This window comes from Amblyomma maculatum, chromosome 8, assembly GCF_055883805.1.
Source record: "Amblyomma maculatum isolate TAMU_Amacu chromosome 8, ASM5588380v1, whole genome shotgun sequence".
Taxonomy (NCBI): Eukaryota; Metazoa; Arthropoda; class Arachnida; order Ixodida; family Ixodidae; genus Amblyomma; species Amblyomma maculatum.
Genome location: NC_139351.1, coordinates 43,915,763 through 43,937,450, shown reverse-complemented (window position 1 = coordinate 43,937,450; position 21,688 = coordinate 43,915,763). Strand labels below are relative to the sequence as shown.

At 45.9% G+C, this 21,688-nt stretch overlaps 1 protein-coding gene across 1 annotated transcript; it reads left to right on the top strand.

Moving 5' to 3' along the window:
- The first annotated feature begins 269 nt into the window (after positions 1-269).
- Positions 270-17,458, top strand: LOC146181073 (DNA excision repair protein ERCC-8-like). Its single transcript, XM_084575696.1, has 5 exons — positions 270-277; positions 1,569-1,762; positions 8,884-9,032; positions 9,271-9,464; positions 16,430-17,458. Exons 1-5 carry the CDS (start codon positions 270-272, stop codon positions 16,704-16,706), a joined length of 822 nt encoding a protein of 273 aa, XP_084431822.1. The 3' UTR covers positions 16,707-17,458.
- Positions 17,459-21,688: the final 4,230 nt, after the last annotated feature.

Here is a 21,688-nt window from a genome sequence, read left to right as displayed (position 1 = left end):
GCTTAATGTGTTGGTACTTATGCCCGACGGATTTCCTTGATGACCTCGAAGAACTGGGACTTGCTCTTCCTACGGCGAGCCTCCTCCTTTATTTTCTGTGCAGGAAACAGATTATAGCACCGATTGGTCAGTACAATGCCCCTGAGGTCCACAATGGTTTTACATAAGCCATCACTTGGGCCTAAAGAAGCAATATTCTACTTACATTCGATAAGTGCTCGATCTCAGTATAGTATTTTGGTGTTAGGGAGGTATGAGCTTCTTAAGATATGGAGGTGTGAGGGAGGTATATACAAGTTAAGACAGCTCGAAACGTGCAAAAAAAGCAGTTCATTCGTTTGGATACTCATGAACCCGGCAGCAACGGTAGCATAGAGTATCTGTGGATAATATTCTGTTTCGCGATTTTATTCTTGAGATAGAAAATAGGCTTCATGAACTGCACGATTATATGCTGCTGGATATAAAGAAGATGCACCTCCGTGGGCCAAACTATATTATTAGCTCGGAAAGTATAAATGTGCCAGCAAATCTCTTAAAATCAGGGCGGCCTGACAACAAAGAAGATGTAGCTTTAAACGTAGAGAGAGAGAAAGAGAAAACTTTATTGTAAACGTAGACAGCAGCTTTGACATACGTTTCGACAGAAGTAGGTATTACTCCTCATAACTTAATGAATTTCAGCTTGCCGCGTTCCGCAATCATCCAAATAATTCTCATCATGTTAAAGTTTGCTTCTCGTTGGCCATAATTACTGATATCAGAGGAATAAGCACTCCACAAGCCATTTTGTTACAAAAATTGGAACATGCAAAGATAATAATACCATGAGTACCGCATTCTATTTTTTTTTTGTGTGTGTTAAGCTTCATAATGTCTGACCATAGCGTTCCAACGCAATGTAGACAAAAGACTGAAACACAAAACATCTGCTATCAACCGTGTGTAAAAAATGAGAAGGGTTCAACGCTGCTGAACCAAATATGGAGCGAAAGCATTAGATGCGGGTGACTAAGCGTTCTTCTTCGTCGTCTTCTTTAATTTCTTCTTCGTCGCCTTCTCATCCCCGAGGAGCAAGGGGGTCCACGGACCACACGACGAGCGGTTAGACCTGGCGTAGTATTGCTTTCACAATACCTTGAGCAATTAAGTGGCAGTGATAGTGATGTGTGTACCACATCTTCCACCAGACTGCTTTTGTTAAAGCTCATGGAGGTGCTCATTATCGAGAGTGCTGACTTGCTATGCTATGCTTCATGTCCTCTAGCTTCGTCACCAAGTGAACACAGAACTTTTGGGTTACACCTTGTATTGTACACCTCCCAGGTAAATCCTCATACAATTTCTATTGTATAGTCTAGGCTTCATTATATTTCATTATATGTTATGTCAGCATAGATGGCAACTCTGGCGCAGTTTTTCTTTTCACCTCGTTAAAGTAGGTCTATTTTATAGCCTTCTGCATTTATGTGAATGATGTTTTGATGTGTGCTTTGCTGATGTCTAGACGACCCCGCACTCTGCACATTTTGACATGGTTGCTTTTCTGAATGCATACTGCTGTGCAGGCATGAGGGTCACGTCTTCTCAGTCTCATCAGTCCACTGGTACCCCTGTGATACGGGACTTTTCACGTCTTCGGGCATGGAGGGGAAGATCTACATATGGGATACTAATGCGTTGCGGCAGGCCGACTCAGTGTGCCTCGGCGAGCTCATCTTCTGTCACCACGTGGAAGCCGCGCAGCCCAACCTGCTGGCTGGTGAGTCCAACTTGTGCCCATACGCGCACACACGTCCACACGCATGAATGCACATGCAATGTGGGGGCCACATGGGAGAAATCATCTTTAGAGAAATCTGTTTACAAAGGGCGGCCTAATGGTTTGAGCATGTAGGTTGCATTTTGGAGGTGTGGGGTTCGATCCCCTGTGCCGGCGGGTACCCACCGAGTGCCCATCGTGTGCCCACCAGGTTTCCACTGGGTGCCCGTGGGTGCTCACCAGTTTTAAATGGGTCTTCAACAACCCCTCGTGGAGACCAAACTTTAGGCGGGGCTCCCCTAAGCACAGGCAGCTTTTGCAGAGTGACAGTATTTTAAGATGGAGTGCCTCAAGTAGAAAGGATATCTTTTTGCAGTGAGTGTGACGCCTGCATGAAAGACTTCATTCACCCTCGTTAAAGCTGCATCACCATCAACCTCTCTTATATCCTAGCCAAACACCCCAGTGGCTGTGAAATAACTGCACAGAAGGAGGTGGTGTGTTGTGACTACTATCCCTTAAACTGGACGCTTTAGTTTAGGGGGCTCTTGAATGATGGAGACGGCCGGGAGTTCTCGGAACCCTGCACTGACATTGCGCCGCACACTGTTCAATTTGGATTTTTCCACCATTAAAATGCGGACGTTTTGGACAGGATTCAATCCATTGGCCTCGTGTCACATTCACCGAGACAAACGAGGCAGGCATTCATAAAAGGGCAGGGACGGGCTTATCAAAGGTATAGCAGCTTTTAGCCATTCTGAGGCAACTTCACGCATACCTGAATAAATCAATGAGCATCTATTTTTAGTTCATTATCACTATGTAGATGATTCACTCTGTCATTAGGCTTCTGTGTGATGTCTGAAGTCTCTAGGCTTGTGCAGCAGCTACACTTATGAGACATGCCTTTTCTGTGTTGGCGGTTTGGATGTGGTCGCAAAACCACGTCACGGCTGAATTGGCAGAAGCTATCAAGTTTGGCAGCACTTTTGAGATGGTAATAAAACCCTTGAATCCTGAGTCATACTACTCCTAAACCTTGGAGGCACGTTGAGACAGCTTGGTCAAAGCAGGGCTTCATATCTGTGTCGAGTGACCTTTTCACATAAGGCGGTATCTTACGACTGTATGTTAACAAGTATTTGTGACCTGAAACCGAAGCGAGAACCAGGTTGCTAGAGCACTTAGCATTTTAAAGGATAATTTTAAAGGTCAACTCCGGCGATTTCTTGATGCTCACAGATATCAACAAAATTTGCATCAGATGTTCTTCTCAATGTAAACATTACGTGTTTCAAAAAGCATATTTGAGGACGGTTTAGTTTTCCCGTAAAGTAATTTTAAAGGCAGCGCTCCGGACCTGTGACTGGCGCTGCCAGACAGGAAATATTTACGGCCAACACTCTGCTTGATGATGTCACACTCGTGAAGGGGTTTTCAAGCAGACGACGGCGACATTGCAACGGCCCCACTGGGCACGGCTTGTACGGTGTGGCGTCGCCTGTACATTTCTATCAGGTGCTACTGACACGAGGTCGGGCGACGGTGGTGCTACTCAGGAGCAGCCTGAGACGATGCAGGCATGACCGATAGGTTCCTTGCAAACAACGATCTTGGAATCACTGTCTTGTAGTTTCAGCTCACACTTTAATTCATTGCTTTGCAACGATGTGTGGTTGCTAGTTTTGTGTTGTTGGCTGCACGAGTGATTCTACAAAAAACAATGCACTGATATAACACTGACATCCTAAGAAAGCAGAGCTTCGCGACAAACACAGGATGGTTCTGATAAAAGAGTTTGGCCTCGCGAGTACTAGGCGATGGTTGAAATTGAATGCTGTGTCGACAATCTTTCCGCACACAACAGAAGCTAAACCACCTCCTGCAACACGCCGTTGCCAGCAAGGCGGATAGTTTGTGAGGCACCGTCGGAAGAAAAAGCATGCTAAACTCTGATCTCTTAAATATGCGATTGGATAAATTCATGCAAAAAAGAAACCCTTACTGAGGATCGCTGATCTGCAACGAGATTCCGGGGATAACTTCGATGCAAGATAATTTCTGCTTGCAGCTCCCAGCTGCCAGTATGTGGCTCAGCTCATTCCATCTCGTACTCTAGCTTCGCTGCTAAGGCATCGGCAAAATTACGTCTTTTTTTTACTCTGAGACAGGTTGACAGTAAGGCTGCTCCACGAACAGACCATTTGTCATCGTCATCATCATCAGCCTGACTATACCCACTGCAGGGCGAAGGCCTCTCCTATATTCCTCCAATTTACCCGGTTCTGTGCTAGCTGCAACCACTTGACCCCTACGAAATTCTTAACCTCATCTGCTCGCCTAACTTTCTGCCGCCCCCTGCTATGCTTTTCTTCCCTTGGAATCCAGTTTGTTAGGCTAAGCGACCAACAGTTATCCTTTCTTCGCAGTCATTTCCTGCCCATGCCCATTTCTTCTTGATTTCCACTAGAATGTCAGTAACTTGAGTTATTTCTCTGACCACTCTGCATGCTTCCTATCTCTTAACGTTGCCCCTACCACTTTTCGTTCCATAGCCCTCTGCCTTGTCCTCAACTTAAGTAGAACCCTCTTTGTTGGCCTCCACGTTCCAGCCCCAAGTACAGGTCAGATGCAACTGTTGTCTACTTTCCTCTTGAGCGATACCGGTAAGCTGCTAGTCATAATCTGGGAGTGCACTTTCTGTGCTCCCATGATTAGTCCATTTACTATAGCGCTGATCAATTCTAAAGCACCATCCGCTGCGGATTCGGTGTGAAACAGTGTAGGCCTAGCGACAACTGGACGCAGCGCGGGGCCAGAGCACCGTCGTCCGCCACTCTCGCAGTCAGCATCGTTAGGGTAAGCTTGTAGCATTCAGTGCGGAAAGAGTGTTGTGAATTTGTCGACTACTTTCTCGACGCGGCTGGGGTCAGTCATATTTTGATTTACCGTATACACGTGTGTAATGGCCGCACTTTTTTTCCGAGATTGGAGTGAAAATCAGGGGGTGCGGCGATTACATCAGGAAAAAGACAGCGAAAAAAATGATTTGCGGTGGTACCTGCCTTTATTATTGTCAAAAAACTCCTCGTCCTCCTCCGCTAAACTCGTCGGGATTTCAGGCTCGTCCCGTGTCCAAAACATCACTCCTCGTCGTCGTCGTCCTCCTCCTCTGAACTCATCGGGACTTCAGGCTCGTCCTTGTCCCAGATGAGGTCATCTTCCGTACCGTCCAGCCTGTTTCATATCCCTGTCGCCTTGAAACTTTTTTCCACAGTCTCGAAAGAAACCGTGGCCCACGCTTCGAGTATCCAGTGGCAAACGACCACAAGCGATGCCCGTTTCAGTCGGCCGGTTGGAGACTTCTGGTGGAGGGCCGTTGCCATCAACTCACTGTACGCACGGTGGAATTCACACTTAAAAGGGCGGTTTACGGAGACGTCCAGCGGCTGAAGCATGCCGGTCATGCCTCCACTCGGCCAAGTCCTTGTTAGATGCGCGGAGCTGTTGCCGCACGCTCTCTGTCAGGCGCCCCCTGAAGCTGTCTAGGACGAGTAGAGAATGCATCGCAAATTCGCCCCTGGTCGCTTCTCCCAAACACACTTCAACCAGTCTGTCACCAGCTCATCCGTCATCCATCCTTTGTCCTGCGCATGAACAAAGATGCCATCAGGAAATTTCTCCGCAGGTAGACGTTTCCACTTAAAAACTGCGTAAGGCGGTAGTTTTCGACCATCCGCTGTGATGCAAAGCATGACCGTGCATCGCTGCCTTTCGCTTCCTGATGTGAGCACACGCACGCTCTTCTTCCCCTTCGCCTCGACTGTCACATTCTGGGGTCCGTCAAACCAAAGCGGGGTTTGATCGGTGTTACCAATCTGAGAGAAGGTGCTCATGTTCTCTGCGCTTGTTGATAACAAACTTGTGGAACTGCAGAAGCTTTTCACCGTACTCCTCGGGTAGACGTTGACACATCGTCGTGCGATGGCGATTGGACAGGTTTTTTCACTTCATGAAGCGCGAAATCCACCCATTGCTGGCTTTAAACATGGTAACCGCAATCCCCTTGCTCTGTGCAATGTCTAGCGCTTTCATGCGCGATGTCTTAGTCGAAACAGCAAAGCCCTTGCTCCGCGTCTCAGTCACGTACTCGAGAAGTGAGTCTTCAACTTCCGGAAACATGCTCTGTTTCGCTCGGAAAGCGCGCCTCCGAACATTTGTTTTCCTGAGGGCATCCTCTTGGGAGCACCATCGCCGTACACATTTTTCGTCAACGCCGAAATTTCGTCCAGCCACTCTTTTTCCTTCTTTCTTAGAGTGAATCACTTTCAGTTTAAAGTGAGCGGTATAACTAACATATTTTCCCATCGAGGAAAAAGAATATCTTCAGCTCACGAGCGCAGAACAAATCAGGGCAGCGATGCGTTCCGATTGCGGGATCGCACGTGATATGCTTCGGGCGCTCCAATGCGCTCTTCTTCCTTCCTGCCAGCCATTTTGAACCTCAGCAGTTAGGCTGTGTTGTTGTTCGCGTGGTGTGCCAGTCACTTCAACAAATTATCTATTTATGTTCATCTGACTTAACAAGCTAATGGCAAGCAAATTTCGTTGCGCTTTATTTATGAACACCGCCGCATTAGGATTATTTTTTTTATCCCAGGAACTTTACAGCGCCTATGAAACTGTTGCGCCTACATGTTAAGCATAATGTATCTTTTTATATCCTTCACGTACCGGTCCGGACAAAAGTAAACTGAGCACGTTTTTTTCATCCACCGTTTTTCATGTGTTGCATAATTGAAACTAGCAGTCTTGGTAGTATATGCGCTGCGGTAGTGGACGCCAGTGCCCTTTTTTTTTGAACAATATTGTTTTGTTATCTGCAGTGCAGAATTCATGATTTAATTTGAACGGAAAAGCATACTCCATTTACTTATGCCCTCACGTGTACATTCATGCATATGCCAAAGAAACAGCAACAAAGAAATGAAAGCTGGAGCTACATACAACGTAGTTTTCATATAGTATATGAATTTTAGCCTCCAAAAGCGGCATCAGCCATGAAACACGCCGCATTGTAGTGCTCTGGAAATTTATTGACTGTCTGGAGTTCTTTAACGTGTGCCGATGTCGCACACTACACGGGCGCTTTAGCTTCCTCTTCATCGAAGCGTGGCTGCCGCTTCTGTGATTGAACCTATGCATTCCCTTAAAGGAAAAACGAAAGTCAAAGACGAACCATTGTTGGCCGGAAACCCACATTTCGCCTAAACAAACTTCAGTGCGAGGCTCTTCGATCCGGTTAAATCTGACACCAGGTTCAGGTTCAAAAATCTACATCCTTGTGCGCAAAATCAAAAATTAGGAAAAAAACGTGAATATCTCACATGTGAAGGGCAGCCCCCTCCCCTTCCCCCCCCCCCCACACACACAGAGAAAAAAAAAAGAAGAAACAAGTCACTGCTGCACATAAACGGCAATTTACAGTTTGTATCCTGCATGGCTGACTACCCTCGCTTATTACAGCACGCTTGAGATCGCTGTAGCACTCCGTAGAACAGGGACAAATGTATGAGGCGATGCACAGCACACACCTACATGCATAGGTGGTAGAGCGTGTGAACAACAGAATTGAAGAACGGTGACTCACAAACACGCATACACGCACTCAAAGCGGGGTGCCCGCGCGACCTTGCAGTCCCCTGTCCACGCGCGCCCCTCAGATGATGCCTGGTGTCGAGAGCAGGAGCGCTCTAGCAGCCTGTGTGTGAGGGTAAAAAATCTGTCTATATGCAGTGATAGAAGGGGCAGTGTTATCTGGTCACCTCACATGTTGCGGCTCTGAAATTTGTTGTCAGTGTGAATCGTTCGCGAAAAGCTCCATTTTGTGCGCATGTCAAGAACACATGCACTAGGATCGCAGAAAGAGTGCGCAAGATGCGTGTGCCTGGGAAAAACGTTTATTGCGGCACTCTCTCGCGACCCAATATTCTGGCATTGATACCAACAAAACGTATGTCGCCCTCCTTACACCTGCACATATATGGGGCACCTGGCTTGCATGACAGCCGGGGGCGTTCTGTGTCTATCACAAAAATCCGTGATTGGTTCAGAGAGGTGACATTATCTCATGTCTCACGCCGTGCTGAGCAATCACAGTTCGGATGAGTTTATGTGGCAGTTGGACTGTGACGCAGCTGAATTCTGATTGGTTGATGGAGTTTGCGACATCACACAATACCTTCTGACATGGCAACCATCACACCGAGCATCCATTCGGTGTGATGGTTGAGAGGCTGTACAGAGCTGCCTCATGCTGTAATGTAGACGGTGGCCACATATTATTACACTAACACTTAGTTGAAATTAGGGCCACATTTACTACTACCAAGCGTCCCTTCTGTACAGCTCTACTACTTAGCTGTTTCACTTCGCACTACTAGGGCAGAACGAGAGGAAGAAGGTGGCTACAAAGAATGGAAGAGCACAGAACAAGGGTAGAGGGGGTGCCTCAGCTTGCAAGCCAAGTCAACACTTCAACAAGGAGAAATGTCTTTGTGAACGCAGTGCGGTCATCACTGGCAGGGTTTTAATAAGTTTTTGTTTCTGAAGAAGGAATGCGAGGGAGGGAGGGGAGAGAGGAGTGGAGAAAGGAGTGAAAGGATGTTTCATTTGGGAATTAATTTTTATGAACCTGTAACAAGTGGTTTTGTTGTAACACTATGACAATACTAATTAGCACTGCTAATGAGTGAGGTATGCTAATTATTAACTATTTAATACTATTACTTTTAAACAGTGCCTAATGTTCTAAGGCAATGCTATTGCACCCGCTCCTAATAAGGATACTTGCGGATCCCTTAGGTTCTTTTTTCTCACTCACCTGTATCCTGTAAATTTTGTTTAGAACTGTACACGGGAAGTTGTTTCTCCAGGGTGTATGTGTAGCAGCTGTAGCCCCATGATGGTGTCTGAAAGTATAGGCCAGAGTTCGCTCCAGTGCTTACGTGCCCCGCGCTGTGAAGACACCGCATGTTAGTTAGTTATATGGTACGTAAATAACTATGACTATCATGTGCCGACACAAACACCGTATGTATCACTGCTTGCATTCACAGTGGGATCCAAGAAACCGTGGGTGGTGCTCTTCGACATCCGTACTGGCAGCAAGTGCCAGCAGTTGAGGGGACACCTGGGCAGTGTCCTCACAGTCCGCTGGAGTCCGCATGTTCCCGGACTTTTGGCCTCCGGCTCCAGGGATGGTGCGGTGAGTTGTGCAAGGTGTACAAAGTTACGGGTAGCATTAGATATTACACTACCACTTGAGATCCAGTGTCCTCGCTATTGGCCAAGAAGATTCATGGGTTCTGAGTTTTGCAGCCCATATCTGGACCTATTATTAATATAAAGCACGTTCCTCCTCCCACGTCTTCCTGTTGCAGTAATTTTAGGCTTAAAGAGGCTGCGCAAAGAAGACATGTCGGCGGACTTTGTTGAGTGTGCAGGTGAAGCTGTGGGACGTCCTGTGCGCGCGTGGCGCCCTCGCCACCCTCCAAGGGCACAAGATCAGCACCACTTCTCTGACTTTCTTGCCCGATGGCTTGGAGCTTCTCTCCATGGAAAAAGGCGGCCAGGTCAAACTGTGGGACGTAGCGCTTCGGACCTTGAGCAGAGCACACATTGGACTAGCCTGTTGCAGGTGAGTTGGTTGTGATGTGCTGAAGTCTGTTGACTAAATGGCTTTAAACAGGTTCTGAAGGGCCTTTTGAAGATTTCAAATAAATCCGCGCAGCCATTGCATTATCGGAACCCTATTGTATGTGAAGGCTTCACGGAAAGCTTGTGACATAAAATCTTACTCTCAAAATTACCTTTTATTGCGGAAAAATTGGTAGGCTCATGGTGCAAAAGGCACCTGTAGAAAGTGTGCACAGAAAGTGAGCATAGAAAATGTTTGACCACACAACCCGTATTGGTCCTCGTGGCTCTGGCAGGTGGCAGGTTATATGGCCGTGCATTGACTGGCCTTCCGATTGTGCGGCGTCACGAGACCTTGTTACAAAGTCGAAGCAGCAGGCAATGCCAACACGGGCTACTCGTTTCAGATGAGTGGGTGAGATGGGAATCGAATCTATCTGGACCCTTACACGATGAGTAAGGAGCGCAATTCTTGCGCCGCACGGATACGTCCAACTGGCTTATTTGATGCGGGGCTTCAGATGATCGTACACACATCTGGGTATTCAAGATAGTGTCCGCAGTAAAAACGTACAGAAAGCGTCTGTCCACAGGTTATAAGTATTGGCCGTCTGGACTCTCGAATTTTTGGTTCTGACAAACATGGTGAAGAGCTTTAATTTCCTCAAATTTGCCTTTGAGAAGCACAAAAAATCAAGCAAAAAGCAAAATCTGTGGCAGTGACGATGGGAGTGAGTGAGTGTTAAAGGCGATATAGCAAAGAGGTTAGACCGAGGCTCATTCTCTAGGCAGGTGACAGCACACACACACATCAGCGCGGCTCTCGGTGACTGGAAATTTCAGTGATGACTTCCATGTTCAGGTGGGCCACACCCAAAATTGGGCAGGCTTACACATTCTTCGCACGTGAGAGGCTGCGTGCACCATTGGATTTTTTTTTCCTGTGCTTCTTGGATTTCATTATTTCTGAGCACTTTACCACTCACCTCATGTGTTTACCTTATTTTCGGCTTCATATCTTTCAGGGGCTGCGTTCGCATTTTTGCTACAAGCTGGGAAAGCTGAACACTGGGTAATCTCAGTTGTACAATGCGCAATTTCTACAGAAATGTATGGGGAAGAAACGGGCATGAGGAGAACATGTATTTCGAAGAGAGGATAACCGATGGTCGCTTAGGGTAACAAATCGGATACCAAAGAAAGGAAAGCATAGCAAAGGATGGCAAAAAATTAGGTGGGTGGATAAGCTTAAGAAGTAAGTGGATGCAGCTAGCACAGGACTAGGTTAATTAGAGGGAAATGGGTGAAGCCTTGGCCTGCAGTGGTTATAATGATGGAGGAAAATTATGCACTGAAATCAGAAGTCTTGCGTAGAGTGATACGTAGTGAGGCATGCAAAATGAACACAGGTATTCGTGCTGTTTTAATAATTGGGTCAGCACTTTGTGGAAGGTTCTAATATGCAGATTCAAGTGTTGATTTTCGCTTGGATTTTTTTATGCAAGCAAAAACGTTTTTGGTTAATAAGCTGTGTTGCTTTATTGACAACATATTTTGAAAGTAACGCATCAAAAAAGCCTGATTTGAACCTTGAAAATTTTGTGTCATTTTATGGGTATATGAGGACTAGGCGTAGTGGTCATGCTTAATCAATGGGGAAGGTTATATATTTTGGGGCATAGTTCTGCTGCTGACACCCTCCAGGGCCATTTATATGAGCAAAGTACGTATTGCGCTGGGACCAGCTTGATCTGCATCCCGTCACAGTTGCTTTGCGCGCTTGCTCCTTCATCTCGTTGCCAGCCGAAACGCGAGAGATGTCTCGTAATCACATGACCACGAGCTGCTCCCGCTCACTGCTGTTATAAACCCCTGCTTGTGCTGCCACATTGCAGCTGCTAGAGAGGATATATAAGCTGCTTAACTAAGGCTCGTTTCATCAGTCTAGCCATGGTTTGTGTAGTGTTAGGCCGTCAATGTCTGCGCAGTCGCAAGCATCATGCTGAATTTGACAATCATCTTCATGGAGCCCAGCGCGAGGCCTATAGAACTTAGGTTTGTAACTATGTTCAGCCAAGTTGAACTACGTATACTTTTTTGTGTCCAGTCCTGGCATGCTGCTTGCTAAATCTGTAATTTTTAACCGCTACCCACCAGTATTTTACTTGTGCCTGCGGGGCATATATGCTTGTTTTGTATTTCTTTAACTTTTCTTGCGGTACTTTATACTTACACTGTAATTGATGAGAGATTTGAGCAAGCAAATTCTTTCAACACAAGCCATTTATTTATACTTGGTGAACTTTGCCAGCAACAAAGAAAGAGAAAAATGAATTTTGCAGTGACATTCTCTTGACATCTAAAGGCACTGTTTATTTAGAATACTGGGTCAGTTGGCAAGGCTCTAGTGAAATATTGCTCGGGACGTTTTTAGGAGTAGCATTTGTGCATTGTAAATAATAGTCCTGGGCATGGTCAATTTCTGCCTGTGTGATCATGATCAATACTAAACAAAATATACGGTATAAATTCACCTTAATATGAAGCACGGTTTCATAGCTGTTCTTTGCGTAGTGCATGGAAGCCTTGTTCGGGGGTTATGCCTTCTAGTACAAAAACTAGCTTCACTAGCACCGGAGTATTGTCAATCAGAAATGATGTTCCTCCGCTGCCCCCTCTGTACTCCACTCACACCAACATGCAAGAGGAAAATAAAGCAGTTTGTGGCAGCATCACACTGTGCCCTGTATCGCCAGTATCTCTCGGGAGCGCCCAATGAAAGGGCAAGTAGAAGGTGACTGCGAACGTGTGATGAGGTGCCGCCCTAATCGGTTTCGAACTTTTGTCAGGACCACTTATTTAAGATTATTTGTGATTATAGGGTCAATGCAGAGCCTTTAAATTTTTTAAATTTCACTTGAATGCTCCGAGTGACCATCCCTTCACGTTTTGTACTTTGGAATACTGTCATACATATCTTTTCTAGGTCCCCTTCAGCAATCATTATTATACTTCACGTTCGAATTCCATGAAAATTTTGAGCTTAATGAAAATGATGTTGAAAAATTTCATCTCAATTTTGGCTACAAAACTGTTCTTTAGTACATTCTGGGGATTTAGGAAATGAAACTTCTCTACTGCATCGAAGCAGACATGCAAGCGAGTACAAATAATAATGGGAAAGCACTTCTTGGCTAACATCATGGATTTTGGCCGATTTCTAGAGTCTGGAATCTGTCCACCTGAGTGTTGCTATGGCAATTTCGTGATACCATCACATTCTATGAGTGCCCATGTCTATTATGACCAAAGTCAATGTCAAATATATTAAGGCCTAAATCAGGTGTTCTCAAACTGGGTTCCGCGGGCTGTATTCTTGTGTTCCGCGAGAACCCGCACCGGCCGATCCCCGTTCCAGGTTCATTTTTAGTGTACGCGCGCAAACCAAACAGCACTTGGTTCATTAAAGCTAATTTTTACTCTTCGTAGCCTCAAAAAACAATCTTGCGTGTCACGCCCGCAATAGCAGGAGTTGACAGTGGACGTCTTTTTCCGTACGATCGAATTACAATCCTACCCATTTCCGTGGCCTCCGAGATCACGTCTGCGCGCGTGTTTCTGAAACACTCGCGCGGACCTAATTTCGGAGGCCATGCGTTTTTATAGGCACTTCTGTATGTCATCGCAAGATGGCACTAACCACGCCGCCGTCGCGAAGCCAAGCCAAGCCTAGACAAGCAAAAAGAAGCTCGTTATGTCGCCGAGGTAGCAACTGGATCTTAACACGCAGTACTTTCGCCCTAGCATCATGAGCCAGAAAGCAAAAGGGAGATTGTACGATAGCAGCTATCTTGCATACGGCTTTACGCAAAGTGGAGGAAATCCGCAATGTGTTATATGCTGCGAGGTTTTGGCTAACAGCTCGATGAATCCGGCCAAGCATCAGTATTTGTATTAATCACATTAGTATTAATCACCCGTTACATTAGTATTTGTATTAATCTGTGCAATAAACATTTAACCTTTGCAACTCTTTGCAAAAATGCACTCGACAACATTGCCGGTAAGTTAAAGCGGAGGGGGGGGAGGGGTTCCCTGGAACTTATGGAAGGCTTTTGGGGTTCCTCCAAGTAAAACAGTTTGAGAACCCCTGGCCTAAATAATACTAATTAATCCCTTATAAATCACAGGTGAAGAAATGAAGTGTTAATGTATTTGATTGATTAATGTAAGTAATGCCTGCCTTAGGCTAATGGGCCTAGCTTAGCTTTAAGGTCTACAAAAACCCATTACGATGGTATGTTGCTCTCTATACACACATTGGCCGTGGTTACACCTTCCTAAGTTCAATTAGGCTGGATTAGGCTTACCTTAGCCTAATAGGGCTAACTAAGACTATTTAGTGCAAAATACTTCTAGCTTTCAGACATAAAACTTGTGCTCAGCTAGAGGTAAATCACTGTTGTTTTGTCAATTTCTTTGTTCGTTTTTGTGATTTCAAAGTCATGCCCCTTTAAAGGCCCACTGTCCACCCTCTGGTCGAAAATATTTTATTCCCCGGTGACTGTGAGACTTCGGCCCCAGAACGCAAGGCTCCAAAATGTTTTTGAAGATTAATTTATAACGCAGTTACAGCTACCGCAACCACCTGATTCTATCATGTTTCTCTCCTCCCGTTCCTGCGTGTGCGGAAAAAAAAAACGGGTGAAGGAGTGCACGCCGCTGCAATCATTCCGGCCGTGGCGTGTGAAAAGTGCGCAGTGAGCGGTGGACACAATTATTGGTGTGCGCCCATCATTTACCCATCAGTCAGCGAGACTGACCAATGGATGTCGTTTACTACTCAGACGTCAGTCTTGCGGCTCGTAGCGGACGGGGAAGCTGGTTTCCCGAAGGGTAGGAAGAGAGAGTTTTGATTTGTATTTTAGTTGCTTTGCGGCACGCGTATCGCTGTAGGATTTTGCACAGACTATCTCTGGTACCTGATCGAAGCACTGGACTCCTTTGCTTAGAAGGTCATTCCCTGGACAGTGGCCCTTTAAGGGATTCCTTCTGTGCAAATTTGTGAGGCATTGGGGTGATCAGGCACTGAAGCTGCTGCATAATGAGAGAGGAAGAGTGCCAGAGAGTGAGGCTTTTGGAGATGCATCTCTGTCTTTGATATCTTTGTCGAGAGAAAAAAAAAGGTAAAAAAAAAACTGCCGACGATTACGTTCCTTCGCAATTCGACACTTGAGTGCAGCTCATCAGCTGTTTCACGTTTTTGATAGATTGAGGTAAAATTTTCGAGCAAGACATATATATACAATTTGCCGACTCTTTTTTTTCACACATATTCCTTCAAAAAACACTCCTCTAACAGTTCTTGACTGAAGGAAGCTTTGTGGTCGGAGAAACGAAGAGAGCAATTAAGTTACTGGGAGGTTGCGGGAGGTAGCGCGTTGGCCCATAGGAACATTGGGTGGCGAAGAGATAGCAGCGACTGACTGATGCTGCTGACGCCGCTAGCGAGCGAAGACAACGTGGCTCTGCATTTCAGCTTGGGACGCATGCACCATAATCTGCTGATAGCGAGCCAGCTCTTCAGCAACTGGAGAACACCCTCGCCTCCACGCAGGAAGAGGAGGGGGTATAGACAGCGGCGAACGGGGGTGGCAGAAGTGCACGCAGCAATCAGATAACATGCGCAGTCGCCGCCACGGAGGAAGAAGGGGGCTGAGCTGGGGAGCTGAAATGGGGGCAGAGCTGGTTACGAGGCCGACGATGACGCGAAACGCAGGAAAGTGCGCCAAAGAGCTGCTCTCAAAAAACAGGCCCTTTCCCAGCTGAACAGATCAGGCTTATTGCTGCAAGGCTTATTGCAACCTGCAAGGCTTATTGCTTCCACTCGTCCAGGGATCCATGTTCTGGTATGTCCATGTTGTGCACTCGATCCCTCCCCCCTCTCCATGCGTGTTTCCCGACTACTTGATGATTTGATGTCAGTTACTCTGCAGTCATGAAAGCCTTTAGGTGCAAGCCATTATGCCTGCTGCATCTGGAGTGTGGCAGCGGCGGGTGAGTGGGAAAGCCCCATTTGCCTTGCAGCTTGAAAAGAGCTGGCGCTCGGTCACGCTAAGGGTTTTAAATTAATTGGCCAGGCCTGTAAACTGAGACCACTGGGAAACTGTGCAGAGTCGTGGACATTTACCCCATTGCAATGTGTGAGCCACTGATATCAGCTCTACAAAATTTTTCTTCTTGACAGTGCCATGAAAAGAGCTGTTGCATGGGGTTGCCGTGGTTTGTGGTCGCTCAAATGGCAACCAAGCAGTGGTGTCTGATTGAACATGCTATCAAAGAATTGAACTTAAACTATTTTAATTCGTCCTACTGCATAAATGCCTTGGGAAAGTGTGTGAATGAACTTCGTCTGTGAAGCGACCACAGTGCAAGTGTTTTGTGCGAGAAAACAAAATTCATTGGAATATGCACACCAAAACCGTTCGGGAATCTATTTTCTAGTCGTGATCACACGCATAAAGTCAGCATACCACACTACCATACATCAACATGATAACGCTCATTCTTTATTCAGATGAGTAATGGCTGGAATAACCTGTTTTCAACCTTCCTTGTGCATCCATAAATGACTGAACATTTTCAAGACTGCAATGACTAACGTATTAGTACTCTAATGTACCCCTCATTTTATTTGAATTTGTGCGTTATTTCATTTTTATTTCTGTTCTTTAATTTCATTCTTTGTGGTCTATTATATCTCACTGCTTGCGTTTGTTGTGGGATTTTTCGTTTTGTTTGGTTTTGTTCTTTGCACTTAGTGTTCTTATCGTCTGCTCTTTTTGTTGTAAATGTTTGCCCCTCCCCTCTGAAATGTATCTGTATATATACCTTGAGGTTAAAAATATATAAATAAATAAATATGTGGGCTCCTAAGAAGGGTGCCTCTCATTTGTGCACTTTCAGCACAACCACGCAGATGTCCGCCACCCAGGAGGTGGCGCTGCTGCCTTCGGGCCACTGCCTTCTTGTGATGGACCTGACCAAGAAGCAGCCATTGCGGTCACTGGCTGGGGCCCACTTTGGCCAGGCAAACTGTGTGGTCATCTCCAACGAAACCCTGGAGGCATTCAGTGGTGCAAATGACCGCACAATCTTGTGCTGGACATCGTGCGGTGACCGGGAGCGGGCCTTGGACGATCATCGGGACGGCATGCCAGACTCGTGGAGTGATGAAGACTAGCCATTCTGAGACTGAAAGAACTTCTTTTTTTATATATTTATGGACGGTTTGTGAAGCGCTCTTAGCAAACATGTCCAGTGCTGCAAGCAAGTATGCTGCAGGTGGTGTGTTTCTACAGTGTTGCACTGTCCTCTGCGGTGCTTGCTCATTAGCCCTCTCATTTATTGACAAATGCTAATTAATTTTTAAAGGACTACTACAGGCACCTCATTTTAGTTCCATTCTTTTTTCGGTACCAACGTGTGAAACTTTAATTTACCTGGACCACCACTTGTTGGTTGTCTACGGCTGCTAAGTAATTTTTAACAAACAACTTGTAAAACTGCTGTCGAATCTCTGATAAGTCATCTTTTGTTATTCAACTCTTGAAGCGGCTGAGCACAAGCACTGCTGTGAGTAAAAACTAAAAACTATCTATCAGCGATTAAAGTGAAGTTTTTTTGCATTCCTATCGTGACCTGAACACGATTAACGCATTAATGTAGCCATTGTTCAGTTGCCAAACTGATAGCAAAGCAGCATCAAAAACAAATTCAGTTATGAATTATTTAGCAATTATAGGAGTAATTTAGAGGATAATTCATGTGCGCTTATGTCTGAGGCATCATTTGGAACAAGAAAATACAAGAAAAAATTTTGTGTCTCGGGGAAAAGCGTCGCATGAAAATGCGAGTGCAGTAGAGGCAGACAAACTGACCACTGGGTTTGTCTGCCTCTGCTTCTGTCTTTTTTGTGTTCCATGTCGTTTCTTGTTAAACAGTTCTCACTAATGTTCACCTAGTCAGTGACAAGAGATGCGCTCAGTTTCTCCCTGTAGTTGAAGTTTACCCACTTCAGGGGTGCTGTGTTTTTACCCGTGCTATTAAAGAGATGTGGTTTTCTCTGACTCATCAGGTGGCAGCTCTTGTGAACTAGGAGATCATACTAAAAGGCAAGTTGGTGTGTATGCTGTGAGCAAGTCATCGAATAGTTGGAACTAGCAAACCAGGTCAGCTAATGGCTGGTGTAAGCTTTACCATCGTACAGTCTTAGTCACACATGCATCCAAGGAAAAGCCAAGGTCCCTCATCTCGATACGAGGAGTCAAAATGCATGCTTCCTGAAAGCTATCTGGATATATAACTGAGGAGCATTTTTAGCCCACCACTTCTTTCATGCGCATTGAGGTGTGCTCATTACCTGTGGCTGTTTCAAACTAAGGGCCAAACACAGATGTGCATGCAAATGGAGTGCCTTCCACTTGTGTGGCGACAAAGCTGCCCTGAACAGACCATCAACAACTGCATGGCTGTCAAGATGCAATGCTCACAGTATCAATGTGATCACTCTAAATCTTTGTCGGACGAAAGGATGCTGTGTGTGGCACAAGTTACCATCATGCGAATGTAGCTATACCTAGTGTGAAGACAGAAACAGCTAAGTGTAGCATAAAGAGGTTACGATGTGCTTTTAGATGCGCAATCACAGTTTATTCCTTCTCTCCTGCTTTGCTTTGGCCAGTGTAATGGTTCAGCATATAGCCACTCTTCTCAAGAAAATAGTATAGGGGGTCAGTGAGATCTGTACCGCATGCCAGTGTTGGGCATGCTGCACACGTTTAATACCGTCGATTAAAGGAATGCGGAAGCCGCGCGCGATGCTTATCAGCAGTGCCGTGTAAGTACTGCATTGGAGTTAGGATGTTGATGGTTCATACTTCTGATGGTTTCCGAAGTTTCTCGGTTCCCCAACGAAGTGCAGAATAAGATGCAGCCGGTTCACCAAAGTTAGACGAGATACACACAATTTATTTACATATTTACTAGTCAGAGTCAAGATTGAGGATCAAGATGAGAATCAAGATGCTTAAAGACTTTACAGAGGTTCCATTTTAAGGCTTCCGAATTGCGAGGGGAAATTTTGCTGTGTTTAAAATCAACCAATCACATCCGTTGACGAAAACCTGCCCACGATAAGGCGGTGCCTTCACACTCTCGGTGATCTTCCCACCACGAGGCTGGTCGATTGATGTAACATCACTCCTTGGACTGGAAATCTTCGGAGCCGACGAAGATGATCTATGCCCGTCCGCCGTCAACCTGCTGTCAGCCCATGAACTTGAACGTCCAAAGGGTTGCTTCTCCATCGACTGTCGATGTATGGGCCTCCTGCTCTCTGGTTCTGTCGCCCCCACTTCTTTTGACCAGCCACCGTTTTCCAAGGCAGAGGTAAACATCCCGGAGAGTAAACACGCACACACACTCTGTTTTGCTGCAACAGGCCGCCATCCCCATAATTCAGTCGGTTTGGCCAACTGTCCAAATTCCCGACCAGTCGATCCCAACAATTGGTGTATCAAAGCAGCTGCAACGAGCTGCTTTTGCCTCCTCTCTTGCCTTGTAACTGGCCACTGTGCTCCGCTTTTTGCTCTTCACCACTCCTCCCTCCCCAGTCGCTACGTTCCCTTCTCCATGTAGCTGCTGTGAGGCCTGTGAGTAAACCAACGCTGACAATAGAAAATTTGTTTCGGAAGTGGCGCTTCTAAATGCAGACTGGGCCATGTCACATGGTCTCGTGGTGTTGCAGACCTTGTCGACGAATCAGCGTTTGGCCAAGTCATGTAACCTCGTGGCATACTGGTGAGGTTTCAGGCAATGCAGGGACCTTGTCCCTTGGAAGAATTTTTCAAAGTGAGGCTTCTTGTGCTGAAGCCTACAAAACGCATTTATAAAGTGTAACATCCCAAAGCAATAATGGCTGTCAACACATTTTAGTGGAGGGCTTCTGAAATTGCAACTGCTTGGGACTTTTTAATGTGTGCTAACATTGCTCAGTAAGTGGGTGCTCTCGCTTCCGCCGCGGCCAAGATCGAACCCGCTCATTCGGGAAAGCAGTCGAGCGCCATATTCATTCGGGCAACGAAAAAATTGTGCTCTTATGCTTTGATTCCTCCCCATCGGTGCATATTCGCGGAAGTGCGGGGAAGCAGTCTTGTGAATATGCATTTTCTTGCTGATGGAGGAAGGCAATGACACTTTTGCGCAGGCCTGCTCACATTGCTGCGATCTTGCTCTAATATCTGCATTCCATGCACTTCACATTGCGTGTTTTCCATGCACAGAGTTACCCACGCTGCATCGACGTGGCACATCACAATATGCATATTATCATGGTGCAGAAACTCATGATACACTGTGTGCACAGAAGCGCATGGTGCGCGCACAGCCACGCAAAAAACGAGCATTATGCACCTGCTCGCTTCCTCCTGTAAACCAACTATAATTATATGTCACACTGCAAGGAACGCTGATAAGAGGCAAATGATAGGAGAGAAAGGGTAGGCTATCGCCATTCTCTTAAAAGACCCTCTAATTTTTATTTCATCCGCTAATTTACTGTAATTGACCTTGGTTTCGTAATGCATCTTAATGCTTATTCTTTATTACATAACAGAATAGGGAAGCGTGGGATGCTGTTTTAGTAGAAAACAGACTGAAAAAAAAATTCATATGCAATGTTTTGATGTTCACTTGCGGTTTTACAACAATCATTAAGGGTGAAAGCGCTTGACTGTTCTTCCGATGAGTACCACTAGACCTTGGGAGGACTGTGGGCTGTGGACAAAGGCAGCTTCAACTCAAAGAAATGATCGAGTTTTTGCTTCTCAGGTTTTGCGTGTAAACATGCAGGTGACAGTATTTACAATGCTATTCTTGTTTCCTTTTTTTTCTCGGGCACTTTATGTTTCTTTAATGCTGAGTTATATAACTCATTATCCATAGGTCACATACCCCCTCCCCCCCCCCCCCCCTATATGTGTTTTTCCCCGGAGTGCAATTAATCTCTTCGCAGGTATGTACACTGTTTTAGTGTTAGCTCTACTGCTTTCATTAGTGAATTTAGTCTCGCGATGGCGGGGGGGGGGGGGGGGGGGGGCAGCAAACGTCATCGTGTCCAGGGACCAGAGCACTATGTTATCGCTGTAGCCAATCACGCCTCATGTGAAACTGCAAAACACGCTCGCGCTGTGTAGTATAAACATCGGGGTCTTCAAGTTCCATCTGCGCCACTTTTTCATCTAACCAAGTAATTACGATATACACATACGTCATCTCACTAATGGCAAGATACCTCAGCCTTGCCAGACAGCATGCCGAGACCATCGAACAACGAGAAGCCAGACTAGCTCTTTGCCGATAGAGAAGCTTACCAAGCACGAAGCGAGCCAAGATTGAAACGGCAGCAGTGCCTACGGCGGCGACCAGTGGCTAATGCTTGTGAAATTTGTACCAAGGATAGTTGAAAGTCTTCAATCTTTAGAGCGCTAGTTTTACTGCTACCATTACTGTAGCCCGTTATACCTAGTGGCATGGGCAGAGAAATATTATATTTTTTTTTGTAGCCTCACCATAATATATGCTACCATTACTGAAGGTCAGGTGACGCCTAGGTTGACCTCTAACGAAGGAATGCAGTCGCTAGTCACATATACGCCATCGCCGTGGCCGAGTGCGTCACCATGTGTACAAAATATCGATGCCCAGCCTGATTCGGCCATAGCGAACAAGATGGTAACCTCGAAATTCAGCCCCAATTCACTCTCAATCTTGGCCCGGGCGAGCCCCTAAATTTAGCCTTTGGCAATTTGGACCAAACTCGATGTCCAGCCCGACGAACAGAGTGGTGATTTCCAAATTTGTCTTGGTCCACTCCCAAGTTTCGCCTTGGCCACCCTCAAAATTTGACCTCGACCTACTTGGTCCAGCCAATTTGAGTATGGCGAACACGATAGTGACCTGGAAATTTAGCCTGTGCCAACCTTAATAATGACCTCAGCCGTTTTGGACCAAAATCGATGTTCAGCAATGTCATATTTACTGTCAAGAGCAACATACAGATGCTACTGAGACAACAGAAAATTCTCTGCATTTTTCGACTTCTTCAAAACGTTATATATGACAAAAAAAACACATTTGAAGTTACTGAAAAACAACAACACGAAG